The 19,605-nt window shown below is 42.3% G+C and overlaps 1 protein-coding gene across 1 annotated transcript; it reads right to left on the reverse strand.

Annotated features, from left to right (window-relative positions):
- Positions 1-1,441: 1,441 nt before the first annotated feature.
- Positions 1,442-12,225, reverse strand: ANGEL2 (angel homolog 2). The gene is made up of 7 exons (XM_072410290.1): positions 12,100-12,225; positions 10,703-10,772; positions 8,899-9,317; positions 8,412-8,532; positions 7,322-7,382; positions 6,230-6,393; positions 1,442-1,826 (listed from the first exon to the last, which is right to left on the reverse strand). The coding sequence occupies exons 1-7, from the start codon at positions 12,223-12,225 to the stop codon at positions 1,678-1,680; spliced, it is 1,110 nt and encodes a 369-aa protein (XP_072266391.1). The 3' UTR covers positions 1,442-1,677.
- Between the last annotated feature and the right edge of the window lie 7,380 nt (positions 12,226-19,605).

Below are 19,605 nucleotides of genomic sequence, written 5' to 3' on the forward strand. Positions count from 1 at the left end.
AGCAGCCTTTTAAATATTGGCCAGCTACTAATAGATATGCTGTGTTATCATACATTTATAAATAAATATATATATATATATACCGTATTTTTCGGACTATAAGACGCACTTTTTCTTCCCCAAAACTGGGGGGGAAAAGTGGGTGCGTCTTATACACCGAATACATGTTAAATATACCGGTAATTAAAAAAAATCATACTCACCCGATCCCGCGATGCTGTGGGCTTCTTCTTCTCCTCGCTCTCCTCCCGGCTGCAGCGCGTGTCTCCTCCTCCTCTGAGCGAGGAGAAGCCGACATGCATACCCCCGCGATCCCATAAGCAGGCTGATCCAGCCTGCTTATGGGATGCATAAGCAGGCTGCAGCGCTACGGGGCTGCAGCGCGTGTCCCCTCCTCCTCCTCTGAGCGAGGAGAAGCCGACACACGTGCCCTCGCGATCCGGTAAGCAGGCTGGATCAGCCTGCTTATGGGATCGCTGGGGTATGCGTGTCGGCTTCTCCTCGCTCAGAGGAGGAGGAGACACGCGCTGCAGCCGGGAGGAGAGCCAGGAGAAGAAGAAGCCCACAGCATCGCGGGATCGGGTGAGTATGATTTTTTGGCACAGGGTGATCAGAAGGGGATACATTGTGTCAATGTATCCCCTTCTAATCACTCTGTGTCAATGTATCCCCTTCTGATCACTCTGTGTCAGAGTGATTAGAAGGGGATACATTGACACAGAGTGATTTTTTAGTATTTTGTTCAGAATCTTTTTTTTCTAGGTTTTTCTCCTTTAAAATTGGGTGCGTCTTATAGGCCGAAAAATACGGTATATATATATATATACACACACACAATCAATATAAAAAAGACACATTTCAATTTTACTAATAACTGTTGGTTGAATTTTAGTGGAGAATATTTTTAAAGTGATAAATTATCTGCTTCTTCAGGAAACAACCAATAATAACCTATAAATGTTTCTTCAAAATTCTAAATCAATAAATGTTTTTTGACACATATATTGGGCAGCACAGTGGTTTAGACGTGAGTACTCTGGCCTTTCCAGCTTTAGGTTCCAGGTTTGAATCACGGCCAGGACATTATCTGCATGGAGTTTGCAGGTTTTTCCCATGTTTGCGTGGGTTTCCTCCCACATTCCAAAAACATGCAGTTTCATTCCAAAAACTATGAGGCGTCCCCCAAAATGGACCTTGAAATTTTCTGTATTAGAGATATGATTATGGTAGAGACATTGTGAGCCCCCATGTAAAAACCATGCCTAAAACATGTAAAATTCACATTTCATTATTATTACTAAGCAGGATTTATATAGCAGCAACATTACGCAGCGCTGTACATTAAATAGGGGTTGCAAATGACAGACATACAGACAGTGACACAAGAGGTGGAGAAGAGGATCTCATAGGAACATTTTTGTTTAAATAAATGGTCTGGTGACAAGGTGTCAATTTTTTTAATATTATTTTGTACTTAGAAAATATGTACAATCTTTTCCCCAACGCGGGACATTTTACAAATGACACAAAAATGTTAGAATACAAACTAAGTAAAAAGTACAGGTAAAACACAAGTCATAAAAACAGGAATAAATAATAAACACCTGAAGCCTGCATCAATCCAGGCTTTACTATAAAAGAAAAACGAGCGAGTTTAAAATATCAGGCGGAGCAATGTCATACCTCCAGGCGGAACCTGGCAAGCAGAGAGAGGTGGTCGGAGGAATGGGTTTTATTAGGAAGACCGTTGATGCTCCATAATTCTTTTTCGGTAAGAAGGGAAAGCCTTCCGAGAAGCTGCAGCCCTTCATAGGGAACGCTGGGTCCTGGAAGGAGATGGAAGAACACATTCAGTCTTAACAAAAACTGTCAATATGGTACTTATGGTTGATATAAATCAGATGGAACATTAAAACCACTCATGTAAAATATTGTGTGGGTCCCCTCGGATGTGTTTGGTTGGTTACAAAAAAATTGGATCACAAGGTGGGCTGCCAATACTGTTTTCTCCCACCTGGCTTCTGTGAGGAATGTCGCTGTGGTATCTGCAGTGTTCTCACCAACCCCTTTTAGCTGGGCGCACCCCCTGGCAATTTTCAGTAACCACCTGTCTGTTTTTGGGTGGTTACTGAAGAGTTTGGTTACAATGCAGGGGTTGCCACCCGTCTACGATTTCTTCCCACCCAGCTGGGTTGAACATGATGTGGTATCAAGAAGTTATCAGCAGATCCCTGACATCACACTTTCTCTCTCAGCCTGCCGTCTTCTTGCAATGTATAATGTTATCATCTCTTTTGCAGACAAATGACACTCAAGCACCTAATTTAGGTGATTGGTAGAGGTTGGCATAGGCACTCATGTGCCACATGTGCAACACGGCCCCACGCACTGCATGTTCTGACGCCTCTCTTTCATGGCCAGCGTTATTTTTTCAGCAATTAGTTCTGATGTGGGATTGAACCAGACCAGACAGACTAGCATCACACACCTTCACAAGCATCACCTAATCCTGGGCACCAATGACCCGTTCGCTTTTCCCAGCCCCATTGTCAAGTCATCACAATTTGGCACAAACTGTTTTCTGCTTTCTGGGAAGGGAGATCCCACTACAAAAGACCCCAGAAGTTAGCGGGGACATAAACTGAGATTATGGAAAATGCCAATTCTGAAAAAAAAAAACACAGCTTTCCTGGTTGATATTCTGATCCTCGGCCTTAAATAATTTCTGAATCACTGACCCTGAATGAGTCTGCAGCTCAGGAGTTCAGCTAATTGTGTAACAAGTTACGTGCATGCAGGTGTGTGACTGATGCCACTGAAAACAAAAGATCGGAAGAAATTTTTTAAAAATTGCTAACTGGTATTATTTTGGGTATGACAGATTTTAAGTCTTTTTGAAAAAAAAAAAAGTGAAATATCAAAATTTGATGTACTCTTCATTTGATGCTGGAACAATGAATCTACAGCAAATGTATGTAGGTGGTATATTTGTAATAGCTGCTAATTTTGAAAGAAAATAGCAGTGGATGGGATAACAAGGACATACCATGATGTACGGGCAGGAATAATACGTAAAGCTGAGATGTTTCCAGCATATACCAAAGGCTGGATTATTAGTTGTGGGTAGTTTAACCTCCTGAGTGGTAAGCCTGAGTGTGGCTTGGGGTAAAAAAAAAAAAAACAAGCTGAAAGCGATAACTCCAAGGCCACACTTGGAGTAGCTAAAAAAGTAAAAAATTAACACTTACCTGGTCCCATCGGCGTCCTGCCATCCTCTGGCCGCGTCCTCTTCCTCGATCTGTCCTCTGGCGAGTGTGCCGACGTTCCCCGGGAGTTCCCAGTGACATCAGTGCGTACAGCAGTCGCTAGGGCCGCGACGGGAATTTCAAATTATTTTGTTTTGCATTCAATACAAAATAACTGTATTGAATGCAATACACTGCATTTATATGTCTAAAAGCGGTACATTGCCTTTCATGAAAATTTATTTTACAATATAATATAATAGTATGAGTATAATAAAGTTTGAAACACAAAATCATGTCAAAGCTTATCATTAATTTTATTAATAATTTTTTTAAATGTATTTAATTTATTATTTTGACATAATTTTGTGTTTCAAACTTTTTTATACTCATACTATTATATTATATTCTAAAATACATTTTCATGAAAGACAATGTACCGCTTTTAGTAATCCGGACAGAAATGAACCGCCCAGGAGGATAAGAAAATAAAATGTTCAAATTCATGTTTAGTACGTCCTCTCTTTTAGTATGAAAACATTTTAATATCAAAATGAGTTTCACTCACATGGACACTTTACACTGCAGCTGCCATATAATGATTCTTGTGCGCCATCTAGTGTTCAATATTGGGAAGTTATTCCACCAAAATTCGTTTTCATTTTAGACGGTTTTAATGTTCACATTTGTGAATTTATCTTTTCAATATTTTTTTTTTTTTAACAAACATTCAAACACAGAGAGCTTCCATAACAGTTTTCCTTTTTTATGCAAAAGAAAACACTTCACTGTGAAGCTGGAAAGACAAACGTACAGCAGGATTTGCACAAATCTGTTATTATTATTAAACAGGATTTATATAGCGCCAACAAATTATGCAGCGCTGTGTGACTATAATAAGTCAGCTATATTAGCTGAACCTACTCTTAAATAACTTTCCAATCTACATTGAAACTACACAAATATACAGGTTCCAAGTTTCCCTGAGGATGCCATAATGGCGAAACGCGTTGGAATAAAACATGCATGTTTTCAAGCAATTATATGTCTCTATGTATAAGAACAAACCATTTGTCTATGGAAGTGTATGTATAGCATGACATCCTGCTCACCTCACAGAGTCTTAGGTTGGGAACAAAGTTTAATTGTATTTCTTATTGTGAAGGCTACTATTTGTATTGTATCAGATATTAATACAGTTTGAAATACCTATTTTAATATAATTAGCCAGAAAAGAATCCTGCTGTATGTTTGTCTTTGCAAAATTTTCTGCATAATTTAGGATTTTGGCAAAAATTTAAGTTATTTAGATTAAGGAAAATATAACCACCTTCTTCCTTCACATTTCACTGTGAAGTTGTCGTTTAACCCTTTCGCTGTTTGGGTTTTTTTTTTCATGAAAATGCATTTAAAACAGCAAAACATATCATAAACACAACATAAATCACAACAGCTCACGGTACAACAGCAAACAAACCCCAAGCCACATTAACTCCAGGGAGTTTGTTTACATGACACTGGAGCCAAGGAGTATATCCTTGGCATTGAAATGGTTAAAAATGTTCATTCTGCCATTGTTGCCTTCCAAAGTTCCTCCCTTTTCCTCAATCAACATGTTGGTGAAATTATAAGATAAAACCTTTCACTTGTTTTAGACCCTGTGATGTCATCACTAGGCCCCTAATCTTCTATATGTAATGCATGCATTATATGTTAATGGGTGTTAGGGCTGGCAGGGTGCTGCATTGATAACGTCACAGCACTTTGTCTCATTACTCCTTTTAAGGTCCCAGCCTTGATGCAAGAAGTCGGCTGGCTTTTTGAGACTCAAGTGAATGTTAAAATGTCTTCACAGGCTGGTGTCAATATGGGGAAGGAGGAATTCTTAGGCAGACTGCATTTGCATATAGATGGCCCTATGTAACACCCATATGTAATGCCAGGTCTCCATAATTAAGATTAAAAAAGGGGGTAGTGAGAGACAGTCTGATTCAAGAGGAAAGGGCTAAATCAGGGGGTTGGTAAACTTCGGCCTTTAGGCTAGATACGGCCTAGCCAGTAGTTCCGGAGCCGCGGATTGCCAGCGGATCGGCCAGGGGGTGTTAGGAACTACCAGAGCTCCGGTGCCGCCTCCTTGCTGTTGCTTCCCTAATTAGCGTGCCTGGCGTTGATACTTCCGCCAGCACAGTAAATAGGGAAGGCTCCCTGAAGGGATATCCCAATCCTCCGCAATGCATACGGAGGAGAGGGATTTCACTTCAGGGGGCCTTCCCTGGTGGTGGGCAGAGCCATTAGAGTCCGGCCTAGTCTGATCCCGTCCACCCCGAAAATGGCCTATTGGCCATGAAAGTTTGCCGACCCCTGGGCTAAATGATGCTTGGTGTTCTCAAGCTAGGAAATGAACAGGACTCTAACTTTCTGCAATTCCTAATAAATACTTTGAAAAGCGTACAGTGTGCAGTGAAATCGGAGTACAAAATTATAATACAAAAAAATAAATAAATAAAAAAGGAGGCTGCACAACTGTGCAAGGCTAGAAGGAGGGATGGAGTTTAAGTTTTTCTTGACCCCCTCTTGGCTTGCATACAAACTCACCTACAGCCCTCCTCTGGGAAAGTTATTTGTGTGCACGTCTTTTAAGTCTGGTTATCATAACACACAAATGTACTACTATTTGGTACATCTATATTAACCTGACATATTATTATTAAAAAACAGTATTTATATAGCGCCAACATAATACAGACTAAGGACAATTTTGGGGGAAGCTAATTAACCATGTTTTTGGAATGTGGGAGGAAACCAGAGTACCCTGGAGGAAACCAACGCCTATATAGGAAGAACCTGCAAACTCCATGCAGATAGTGTCCTGTCCAGGATTCGAACCTGGGACCTAGCGTTGCAAAGGCCATAGTGCTAACCACTGAGCCACCATGCTGCCCAATCATTATATCAGTGAACAATAACAATAGTTTAGGTCTTACCTGGCTGAGCAACACCTTCATTTATGGCTGCAGAGTAGAAGATATAATCCACAGTGACAGCCGATTTAGAGTGGCAAGTGGTGATTTCTGGAACCCTGGTGTCAGGGAAGACGTGGGAATACACTGAAGAAAGGCTGAAGTGGTGCTGCAAACTGGATTCCTCCCTGATAAAAAAAAAAAAAAAAAAAAAGAGATAGAGATACATTTTAAGTCAGGGACAAAACACTAATTGGCCAACCTCATGTCCCCTACAGGAACATTGTAAATTACTAGGCAGTTACTGTGCTAGCAGAATTGTTGTTATTTTTTCTGGTTATCTCCATCCAGTGGGATCACAGTACTTTGGGGAAAACCCAGGGACGTACAGGAGACAAGCCTGTACAACTCTAGAAGGCTGAGAGGAAGGCTGGAGACCTAAAACCAATATTGTTAAGTAAACAGGTGTACACCAGGACATCCAAGATTTTCTCTGGTCACAAAGACTTAGTACTGCTTAATACTGGATAGGGTTAAAGAGGAACCAAAGTACCACTTTTATGTTTGTATGATCAGACAAGCCATTATTGCGCATTATTGCCTGTCCCTTCATGCCTTACCTACCTTATTGCTCCAAGTTTCTGGCGTCAAAACTGAGCAGCTTTGGTTGCCAGGTAATCCTGGCTTCCCGTGCGTGTGCCGGGATGAATGATCGTCATCCTGGCATGGACAATCGAGATGGATGAAAGAGGAAGATGGCGGAAGAACATGTGAGAAGCATGAACTTAGTTCCACTTCAAAGCAGAAATGCAGCCATACTGGTGGCATACTTGGGAAATATTTTACCTCCCCAGAAGATTTCTCATTTTGTCTAGCTAATCCTCAGGTTTATATAGTCCAGCTTTAAATATTTACTTCAGTGACTGAATCCTGCACCCCAATTATTGTTGTCAAGGCCTAGAGAAGGATTTGGAATTACGCTCCACCAACAAGGTGACAGCACTAGGTAGATAAAGGGACTCTGAAGCTGAAAACTCCTCCCAAAGTTGTATGATGAGTAAAATACACCTCGCAATACACCACTAAATGTGAAGATTGAATAAAAAAAATACATACTTGCTATGGGATTCCTCCTTCTGTACATCTGCATTTTTGTTAGTTTCTTTCACAACCTCTTCTGATAACAGAAAAACAAATAAATTAAAGTGCAATTCTTTAAACACAGCTATAACATTGTTCAATAAAAGCAAGTGGTGCAAAGGAATTCATTTCAGAATATGATATAGGTCTAAATGCTCTTGCAGCAGTCAGCTTTGTGTACCATCCCTGAGAATTAACATGGAATCATAAATGCTTTTGTTTTATTGTTAAAGTGAATGTGACCTGACCCAGGGTCTAGCGTAAAAAATTTCCTGCAGCACTGGAACATTTTGAAGCCTGCAGGTACCTGTGATTGTCTTTAAATTAGGACCTATAAAAAGCTATAAATTAGTGCCTAAAGTCAATATTAAATAAAGGAAATAAAAAGTTTCACTTTTAAAACACTATGGTCAGGTAGGTCGTAATTGTAGAAAAGGACAGATTATCTCCCCTTCTGCAATATTTCCTCCTATTGTCTCGCTCTGCTTATCTGACAAAAAAGTTGGTCTGCCCTGATATACAACAGCTTAGGACTGTTCATAGTAATACAATAAGACGATGCAAATCCTGGTTACCCCCATATTTTTTTTTAATTCCCACCTGGCCTTTTCTGAATGTACAGGGTGCAAAGGGCAGTATTTCCAGAAGGCCCAAAGGCAGACGTTGATCCTTTTGACTTCCACCTTCTTCACGTAGAAGTGTATTGAGAGAATGCATTCCCAAAGATCAATAGACAAGCCTACCTATTTCTGTGTAAACCAAATATGGGATCACCAGATGCCAATGGGGATCATGGGGACCCAATCAAATGGGGAAAAAGGGAGTGGGGCTTGATCTCATTTGTCAAAAGTCAAAAAAACTCCTCAAGGAAGGCTTTTGAATCACTACCTAAAAGAAATGCAGTCAGGGAAAACAAAGAGCTGAAAAAAGTTGTACTTTTTGTTATTTATTGTGCAGGGGGGATTTTTTAGTTGTAATTCCCTGCCATGTCTTTTTTTTTTTTTTTTTTACACCAGACTTAAGTCCTGCTTAACAAATTAGAAGAATTAAAGTTTATATACAAAACCTTTCACTTTTTGATTCTTTTGGGGTTCATACAAGCACTTCTGAGAAATGCCCAAACTTTTTGGCCAAATTGGAATAGGTAAAATCCTTTGTCCTCTGTTATTTTGTTCCTGTCCAGACACCTGTACACACACAAAATAGAATAGTCAACATTAGAAGAATTTTGAGATGGGATCCTTGAATGGGTCAGTTTCCATGAAGCTTTTGACAACTGGGTATAGGTGCTGACAAGTCTTGCTATTGGGAGTACAAGGTTATTGTGTTCTGCAGGCCAAAAAAAGGTTAATTATTTTTTTGAGTATTTAGGAATGTTGGGGGTTAAGGGAAAATTTTAAATAGAGCTTATTCTCCCACCTGTCCTTTTACCTTACATTGTATCTAAAGCCATTTTTTTGTAGAAAATGGTAAAAGTCTTTATTGCAAGTTAGAAGTTTATGGAAAGCTAGGCTGGATATCGGCTTTCAGTATCATATTAAGTATGTACTTACCCTCCCTATGGTCATTCCTTCATAACTAAGTCTTCCTTCTTTAACAAACTTAAGCAGTGGAGAGTCTGGCACAGAGTTGAAATCTCCACAGAGTATGATGGGGCATAACTTCCCATCCTGCATTTGGGCCACCTCAGTAATCTCTGCCAGGAGAATAGCCAGCTGGGTGAGCTTTATGTCCCCTCGTCGTGGGTTGTAAAGCAGATGGGTATTTGCCACGCAGATGGTTGGTGCTTTCTTCCGTATTTTGGGTTCCAGCATTAGCAGCAGGCCTATGTTGTCACGGTCTAGAAGAGCAATGTCCCTACGGTAATATTCCACCGGCTTCACCAACATCAAGTTGAATTTATTAGACTTGAAGCAAATAGCGCAGCCATCTGGTTTATTCCCAGTGCGAGATTTGTACTCACAGAAATATCCTAAAAAAAGTCAAAACACATGAATCTAACAATACATCATCCTCAACGAAAAAGGGTAAATCTGTTTACATTTTGCAATTTGTGATATACAGTATATGCGAATATCATGTAATTTGGGTGGTGAGGTAGCCTGTATTTGCCTAAAAACCACCCTAGGCCAGGCTCACCAACAATTCACAACAGGATTGCAAGGATGAAAACCATTGATTCAAATGAGTGGACCGGGGAAAGTTAGGCTGTAGTAGATAGAGCTACATGGTGCTTGACATCCTCTAGCCAGGTAATGAGACAGACTCAATCTGAGCTGCTGAAGCTTGCAATGCGTCCTCAGTTTCTTGCAAAAAAAGAACTATTTATGAGGTTCAACTCAACCTCTACATCGGCTGCTATTACCAATCAGTTTAAGGTAAAGACCTGTCGTTGGCCCACTCCTTGGCTGTTATAGCCATAGTAGGAGGTCACTTTTTCTATATGGTATTTATCACTTTTTCTAAAAGGATTTTAAACTTTGTACTATAAATTCGTAGTAATAATAAATAATGACTACTTCTTTACATAGATGCCAACTCTCAGATGATATTCTAGCTACTGCTGTTCTTCCAGGATTCTTGCTCTTATACCTAATCTGCACAGTAGTACACTAAGTAGTTTCTAAACTAACTCCAAATAAACACTCGACACATAGTAAAAGTAAGAGGTTGGCTTTATAGCAGAAGCAGCATGCAAGTGTAAAAACTTTATTCTGAGCTTCTAGTTTGGAGGAACACAAGACAATCCCTCAAAACCCTACTATATAGTTCTTGAACCTGTGAAATCAATGAACAGTGGGGACGAGGAAGTGTACCAAGTCCTGCGCACATTTCTACAATTTTGTTTCCAGAGTTTCTGAGCACACTGGGCAGGGAGGAAGCATGGGAATGGCATATACGGAAAGCTTGTTGTTTCAAAGTACAGGTTCACTTTAAAGATATGTAATCCTGTCAGAAAAGAGTTAACTTCTGTGTTGCTACTTCCCCTCCTCTTAGATTGTAAGCTCCTTAGCAATGAGTAATATGTTAGTGCTATATAAATACTGTTTATTCATAATATTAATATTCATATGACTAGCACTGAAGGGAACCTGGAACTATGTTTCAGAATCCTGCAAAGGAGAAGTTGCTTTAATGAAAATTTGTTATGACAAATGTATAGGTGTTACCATTGCCAACATTTTTTTCCTGTTCCAGATGCAGCAAACTGTCAGGGGTCCGCAGAAACAAGGATGATTTGGCATTGATTTCACAAACTAAATACATACGTCCCAAACAGACAGGAGAAACGAAAATCTATTTTACAATAACAGATTAGTAAATTAGAAACAGAAAATTGCAAAATAATTATCATACCGAGTGCTTCTAAGCTTGGTTTGATTTGTTCCTGGTAGTGATCTTCCTGGACTTCTTGTAAACATAAAATCTAGAAAAAAAAAGTATAAAGAATATCTACAAAGTGGAGAATGATTGACTTTGGATGGCTCACAGTATAGGTGACTGAAGTCCTCCCATTTCCTCTTTGCTGTAGTAGATGCTGAAGAAGACAAATTATCACAATCACTAATGGTATAGGAATAGGAGTGGTCAGAAAATAAATTCTTTAGCAAAAAATCAGTGAGAAAAAAAAAACCCTGGCCAGGTGTGACCTTTGAATGACACATGACAGACCTTCTCCCCCAGTCACAGAACTCTCCATTGAGCAGAGAACACCATGAACTTTTATTAGCTATGCCAAATAGGCCACAATTTATAAATGGGATAGGTTGGGGTCTAAGTATTGGTGAATTATGTGGATGGTGGATAAAGATATTCACTCTTAGTTATAAACACCTTGTGTTTTAAAGCTAAAAGTCAATCTAAAGAACAGGAATCACATAATGCCAGCGCCTCCCTATATCACCCAGAAAATCTTTACAATGCTTTGACATTGAATGCATTCTGTTAATAAAGGTTCGACTTGTACACACGTTCAATATTTGTTGTTAGAAATGATCTCTCATCATCCATTCCAACGACAAAAGACTGAATGAGCATTGTTCATACAGCGCCGTTCTGCTCTATGGAGAGAGAACAACAGAGCAGCAGCCGGTTGCGCTCTCTCCCCTTCACTTTTACTAAAATCGATCGTGTTTCCTCCAGGACAGATCCATGAATGACATTGGAGGAGTGTTGTACACACGTCAGAATCTCCTCCTAGCCCTGAGGTGATTATCAGAGGAGAATCATCTGACGTAAGTACGTGGCCTAAATCCTAAAGCCACAATAACCCATCATTCTTCTAATCAACAAGTGGTTTTCAATATGGTATAATAATACCAGTAATAAGGGTGCTCCCGGTGGAGTCACTGCTGGTCTATATTTAACAGATTTGAAATTTGATATCTAATGTTTTTTAGCCAAGTTATCTGTCCATAGCCAGTTCTGGTAATACTGTGGTTCAGGGGAGAAGAGATCAACTCCAACCTAACTTAGGAAAGTTCAATCACTTTGACAGCCTGTATCACTGCACACAGTAGGGTTGTGATGTAACCAGCTTACCGCTGACTTCTGGTTGTGAATTAGTGGACAATCCTGATGAATTCTGTGCTGAAGAAACACTAAAGTCTTTAGATGGTGGTTGGGATTGCTTTGACGACAACTTCCTCCCACGATCGTCGCCCTCCAAGCTCTTTTTCCGTTTCCTATATAGTTCATCACTTGATTTCATGTTATGATGAGAGAGGTGTAACCACGATGCCTGACCGGGGTACCAGGGTACGTAAGTGGGGGCAGGAAAAATAGATGTCTGTGGGTAAGCGTAGGGTCTTATGTATTCCCGTGGATGCCAAGTGCTGACAGGATGATAAGGAGTCACAGGATAACGTGCAGTCCACCATGGGTATGGGGGAAAGTTCCTATTTACATAGAAAAACTGTTGGTGCCCAGAGCCAGCAATATACCTGCTGCCCACCCTCTGAATATGTCGTGGAAACATCGGAAACCCTGAGGAAGAAATAAAATCTAGACGAGCCATAAAAAAAAACAAAAAAAACAAATACATTTATATATTGCATTTGTACGCTTATTTTAAATCTAGCAGAATGTTTATAACCTTTGCACTTCAAAGCAATAGCTTCATTCTGTTTCTACCAGGTCCACCTTACATTTTAACATATGCTGAGAAGAACTGTAAATGTTGCATGGGTGCATTTAAGGTGACTCAGTCAATTTGCCCATTCAGGGCACTTCATATTCTAACCTTCACCACACATCCCCACTGCTTAGAGCATCCATCTCAGTCCAAGGAAAAGATACGCGAATATTCCAGGTATGGGAGAGCATGTGATCCTCTCCAAATATGCAGTCTGAGCAGCAAATTGCTGAGCCCAAAGGCACGTTACCACAATCCTCCTGACACGCACTGAAGCATTGCTATGCTATTCATTGCTTTGCACTACAACACACAGCAATGCAACAATACATATAGACTGCAACACCATTGGACTGGGTTAAGACCTGCAGTGGGAACAATTGCTCCGTGAGAAACTAGGTTGCTTGCCAGTCCCCCAGCCACCTGTACTGTTTTTTTTTCTATTGGGCTGCTTCAGGTTGCACTACATTGCAACTTCAAAGTCCAAACCTTAACTAAACCAAAAAAATTACTTACCTTTTATCCCGCAGGTCCATTGATCGCGCTGGTCCTTCCCACAATCCAGTCCTGCGTTGTCCTGGAATTTCTCTTAGTCCCAGTTCTCCTGTCTTCATTTTTCTCTTCCATTTTCTTCCTTGGTACGTCACCCGATTTTTCACTGCCCTTGTGTTAGATCAGCATCTCTTTCCCTTAATAGAAAAAATGCCCCTTCTGCGCATGTACAAGATTAGGGCATACGCAGGAGTACCCAGAGCTTCCAGGGATGCGTGACGTAGGTATCCCTGGAGGATCTGGGAGGCGATCAAGACTGAAAGGGGAGGTACTGCACAAAAAAGGGTGTTACACTTAAAAAAAAATAACATTTTCCCTTTACAAATGAGGGTTGTCTACCCTTTTATGTAAGGTGAAAATATTGAGTTTAGGTCCGCTTTAAATCACCTTTTGCAGGCTTTTTAAACCAACAAACATTATGCTGTCTACACACTAAATGTTTTTGTTGCTGAAAACAATCTTTCATTATCATTCCCATCAAAAAGGTCGCAGATGAACGAACGAGCTCTGTACACACAGCAATCAATAAGTTTTATAGAGAATATGGGGAGGAGGTCCAGTGAACTGCACCCCGCAGTGTTCTCGTTCCTTGACTTGTATAGTGACTACCCACAGATCTGTCATCAGGTGACTTCGGTACACAAATCAGATTCTCACGCCAGTATGACAGTACCATACTCGGGTGATAATCATCTGACAAGTGTACTTAGTCCTAATATTCAATTATACCAAGAGCTTCAGACCAGACTCGAGCCCTGACACATTTCTCTACTACTATGGTGTATGACTTTTTTTTAATTTGTCCATTGTTGGCAGTCCATTTTTACCTCGCATAAAAAGGCTTGTCTACCCTTTTATATAAAACGAAATTTCTGAGTTCAGGTACGGTTTATGTGGCTTCCCCTAAAACTGACCTTAGACTGTAGTAATGATATATGACTATGGTAGGGACATTAGATTGTCAGCTCCTTTGAGGGACAGCTAGTGACATGACTATGGACTTTGTACAGCAAAGTGTAATATGTTGGCGCTATATAAATAATGTTTAATAACAATAAATATATACTATACAACATTACAGAAAACTTTGTGAATCGGTAGGAGGAGCTTATCACCAAGGTTTCCCATTCCTAAACAAAAAACCTGCAGGTCCCTTACAATAATCAGTTACTATAAACCGGAATATTCTCAAATCCTTGCCCCTGTAACCCTATTAGCCCCCAGCTGGAGCCCCTTATCCTGCTCTGACCCCCCTACAAGTGTCCCCATAACTCACCTCGCCCTCTCAGAGTCCCAACAGTGACTGTTGTGCTGTACAATAACAGACACAGAGTACAACCGCCATGACAGTGCAGAGCATGCTGGGAGATCTGTGTTACAAAGCATATCATTGGTCAGAACCGCTCTGCCTTGTGATTGGCTGTCCCGCTGTGCTGACTACATTGTATCAACCGGGAGATGATAGAGTCAGCAGGAGCACGTGGATTGGATAGAGAGCAGGGATCTGCGATATTCTCCCATTATATTTTCCCTGGTGGGGAATAATCAGATATAACCCTCATTTCCTAAATAATAAATCTTTATTCTGTTTACTTTGTCATGGGTTGGATCGGTAGTTATGGATGTACTCTGAGAATTCTCACTCTGTGTCAGTATTGTATTTTATACCCTGGGGCTAAACATTGGATTTTTTGTCATTGTTATCGATTATGCTTTGCACACAGTACCAGATTCATCACCAATTTGTGACAGATTTTATGATCAGCAATTATTCATTCGGAAGCCCAAAAACACAGATCATTCAGCGCATCAGATTGTGATCTGAATTCCAAAAATTTGCGCTTCGTATTAGTCAGTTACAGATTTCCTAGGTTCTGATCAGAAGTGAAAATTGCCCCATGTGTATTAAAGCGGGGCTTTCCTCAATCAGGTCCAATGCCATCCTGGAATTCTCTGTCATCTTGACGCTGTCTACTTCTAGCAATGTCACTGAATTGTGAAGGTGTGAGATCGGATGATGACGCCTGCTGTAAAGGGTAAAAAAAAAAGAGTTCCTATCTCACTGCGCATGTTTGATTTTTCCCCTAAGTCGGGTTTCAAACTCTGGCCCGCAGGTCAAATATGGCCCCCCAAAGAATTCTGAAAATGAACTACATTTGGCCCTCCCGCCCAAGTTACTACCTCACATCATCATTTTCAATACATGCAATACATAGACATTATTCCTGTACACCCATCATGTGACACAAAGCCTAGGCAATGATCACATGGTGCCTGACTACCAGGGGCATTGTGTTTGTTTTAATCCATTAGAGACTCCATAGTGTAATATTTATTGTCAGACAAACTTGTTGTGTGAGAGGATGAACAACACACAGCCTGCATAGAGAGATAGAAATTAGTCTTTTCAACCCTAAAGTGTGTGTAGAGGGGATTGTTTTGTTAGTTATGGATGAAGTGGTAAACTTTCTAAATTTTTTCAATAAATTTCAAGTTTGGCCCCTGACTTGGTCTAAATTTTTAGTTTCAGCCGTCTGTGTATTTGGGTTTGACACCTCCGCCCTAAGTAAAGGAAAATGCCCCTTCTGCGCATATCCTATCTCGGGGCAATCAGGAGCCTATGTCACACATCCCGGGAGGTTCTGCGTTCCCATTCAGTCTTGATCACTGCAGGAGAGATTCTTCACCCAAAAAGATGTGGCAGTAAAAAGAATATTTTTACTTTGCATAAAAGGGTTGTCTACCCTTTTATGTAAAGTAAACACTTTAGGTCTGCTTGAAGGCTCAGGGCACGTTCACATCTGACTCTACAAATCACAATTATGTGCAACTGCTTGCGCCAGCATCTGTAATGTGATAGCTGGTGGCCCTGAATTGTTTGCTACGGGGCTGCCACAGGGAGGCGCTACATGTAGCATTTACCTGAGCGGTAGTGGTTCCTGGTGTATGAAAACGGTAAAAGCACCACAACCTCACCGTCAGTGTAATTTAGCACTTAGGCTATGTTTGTGGTGGTAAGGCTGCGGTGCGCATACTCTTTCCTTGTGCTATCAGCTATGAAGTGACACCGCACGCCATCACCCAAGGTTGCCATGCCAACCAGTATCACTGACAAGGCACCCCATCACCCAAGGTTGCCATGGCAACCAGTAGCACTGACACTGCACCCTATCACCAAAGGTTGCCATGCATCTCAGTATAACTGACAAGGCACCCCATCACCCAAGGTTGCCATGCCAACCAGTATAACTTAGTCGGCACTCATTCACCCAAGTTTGCCGTGCCAACCAGTATCACTGCACCACATCACCCAAAGCTGCCATGCCAACCAGTATCACTGACACTGCACCTAATCACCCAAAGCTCGCTTGCCAAGTAGTAACACTTACATTGCACCATATCACCCAAGGTAGCCATGCCAACCAGTAGCACTGACACTGCACCCCATCACCCAAGGTTGCCATGCCAACCAGTTTAACTGACACTGCACCCCATCAGCCAAGGTTGACGTGCCAACCAGTATTACTGACACTGCACCCCATCACCCAAGGTTACAGTGCCAACCAGTATCACTGACACGGAACCCGTTTACCCAAGTTTGCCGTGCTAACAAGTATCACCGAAACGGAACCCCATTACCCAAGGTTGTCGTGCCAATCAGTATCACTAACACGGCACCCCATCATCCAAGGTTGCCGTACCAACCGGTATCACTGACAAAGCACCCCATCAACCAAGGTTGCCATGTCAACCAGTATCACTGACATGGTACACATTCACCCAAGTTTGTCGTACCAACCAGTATCACTGACACTGCACCCCATCACACAGGATTGCCATGTCAACCAGTATCACCCAAGGTTGCGGTGCCAACTAGTATTACTGACAAGGCACCCAATCACCCAAGTTTGCCATGCCAACCAGTATCACAGACACTGCACCCCATCACCCAAGGTTGCCGTGCCAAACCGTATCACTGCACCCCATCACCCAAAGTTGCCATGCCATGTTGTATCACTGCACCCCAACATTCAAGGTAGCCATGCAAACCCGTATCACTGACATTGCACCCCATCACTGAAGGTTACCGTCCCAAACAGTATCACTGAAACTGCACACCATCACTCAAGTTTGCCATGCCAACCAGTATCACTGACACTAAACCTCATCAACCAACGTTGCCATGCCAACCAGTTGCACTGACATGGCACCCCATCTTAAAAAGTTGCCATGCCAACTGGTAGTACTGCCACCCCCCCATCACAAAGGGTTGCCATGCCAACCTGTATCACTGACACTGCACCCCATCACCCAAAGTTGCCATGCCAACAAGTAACACAGACACGGCACCCCATCACCCAAGGTTGCCATGCAAAACAGTGTCGCTGACACTGCACCCCATCACCCAAAGTTGCCATGCCAACCAGTATCACTGACAAAGCACCCCTTCACCCTAAGTTGCCATGCCAAGTAGTATCACTGACACTGCACCCAATCATCCAAGGTTGCCATGCCAACAAGTATCACTGACACTGCACCCCATCACCCGAAGACTCCATACCAAGGACTAACACTGACACTGCACCCCTTTACCCAAGGTTGCCATGTCAACCAGTATCACAGACATGGCTCCCTATTACCCAAGGATGCCATGCCAAACAGTATGGCTTACATTTCACACCATCACCCAAAGTTGCAATACCTACTAGTATCACTGACACTGCACCCTATCACCCAAAGCTGCACTGGCAACCAGTAACACTGACACTGCACCGCATCACCCAAGGTTGCCATGCCAACCAGTAACACAGACACGGCACCCAATCACCCAAAGTTGCCATGCTAAGTAGTAGAACTGACACTGCAACCCATCTGCCAAGTTTGCCATACCAACCAATATTATTGACACTGCACCCAATTATCCAAGGTTGCCATGCCAACAAGTATCACTGACACTGCACGCCTATCAGCCAAGGTTGCCATGCCAACTAGTATCACTGTCAAAGCACCCCCATTAACCAAGGTTTTCATGACAACCAGTATCATTGACACTGCACCCCATCAACCAACGTTGTCATGCTAACCAGTATCACTGACACTGCACCCCATCACTCAAGGTTGCTATGCCAACCAGTATCACTGACACTGCACCGCATCGCCCAAGGTTTCCATGCCAACCAGTAACACAGACACGGCACCCAATCACCCAAAGTTGCCATGCTAAGTAGTAGAACTGACACTGCACCCCATCTGCCAAGGTTGCCATACCAACCAGTGTCATTGACACTGCACCCAATTATCCAAGGTTGCCATTGCAACAAGTATCACTGACACTGCACCCCTATCACCCAAGGTTGCCATACCAACTAGTACCACAGACACTGCACCCCTTTACCCAAAGTTGCTATGCCAAGTAGTATCACTGACACTGCACCCCACCACTCAAGGTTGCCATGTCAACCAGTATCACTGACACTGCACCCAATCATCCAAGATTGCCATGCCAACAAATATCACTGACACTGCACCCCATCACCCGAGGATGCCATACCAAGTAGTAACACTGACACTGAACCCCATCACCCATGGTTGCCATGCCAACCAGTATCACTGCCACAGCACCCCCATTACGGAAGGTTTTCATGACAACCAGTATAACTGAAGCTGCACCACATTACCCAAGGTTGCCATGCGAACCAGTATCACTGACATGGTACTCATTCAAACAAGTTTGCCGTACCAACCAGTATCACTGACACTGCACCCCATCATCCAAGACTGCCATGCGAACAAGTATCACTGACACTACACCCCATCACCCGAGGATGCCATATAGAGTAGTAACACTGACACTGAACCCCATCACCCAAGGTTGCCATGCCAACCAGTATCACTGACACAGCATTACCATTACCCAAGGTTTTCCTGACAACCAGTATCACTGACACTAAACCCCATTACCCAAGGTTGCCGTGCCAACCAGTATCACTGACACTGCACACATTTATCCAAGTTTGCCGGGCCAACCAGTATAGCTGGCACTGCAACCCATGCCCAAGGTTGCCATGCCAACCAGTATAACTTAAACGGCACAATATCATCCAAGGTTACATGTCAACCAGTATCACTGACACTGCACCCCATCACCCATGGTTGACGTGCCAAGCAGTATCATTGCACACCATCAAACCAGGTTGCCATGCCAACAAGTATCACTGACACTGCAGCCCATCACCCAAGGTTGTCATGCGAACCAGTATCCCTGACACTGCATCCCATTACCCAAAGTTGCCATGCCAAGCAGTATCACGGACACTGAACCCCATCATCCAAAGTTGCCATGCCAAGGAGCATCACTGACACTGCACTCCATCACTCAAGCTTGCCATGCCAACCAGTATTACTGAAACTACACTTCAATAACCAAGGTTGCCATGCCAACCAGTATCACGGAAACTGCACCCTGCACTGAAATGCCAATCATTATCACTGACACTGCACCCCATAACCCAAGGTTGCAATGCAAACCAGTTTTACTGACACTGTACCCCATCACTCGAGGTTGCCATGCCAA

The sequence above is a fragment of the Pyxicephalus adspersus genome, chromosome 4 (assembly GCF_032062135.1).
Source record: "Pyxicephalus adspersus chromosome 4, UCB_Pads_2.0, whole genome shotgun sequence".
NCBI lineage: Eukaryota > Metazoa > Chordata > Amphibia > Anura > Pyxicephalidae > Pyxicephalus > Pyxicephalus adspersus.

Coding starts and splice junctions, on each gene's coding strand:
- ANGEL2 (XM_072410290.1), bottom strand. CDS start 12,225: ATGGTGGACTGCACGTTATCCTGTGACTCCTTATCATCCTGTCAGCAC. Junction 9,318..10,702: donor ACCAAGCTTAGAAGCACTCG/GTATGATAATTA, acceptor GACTTTTTTTAG/GATATTTCTGTGAGTACAAA. Junction 8,533..8,898: donor AAGGAATGACCATAGGGAGG/GTAAGTACATAC, acceptor GTGTGTGTACAG/GTGTCTGGACAGGAACAAAA.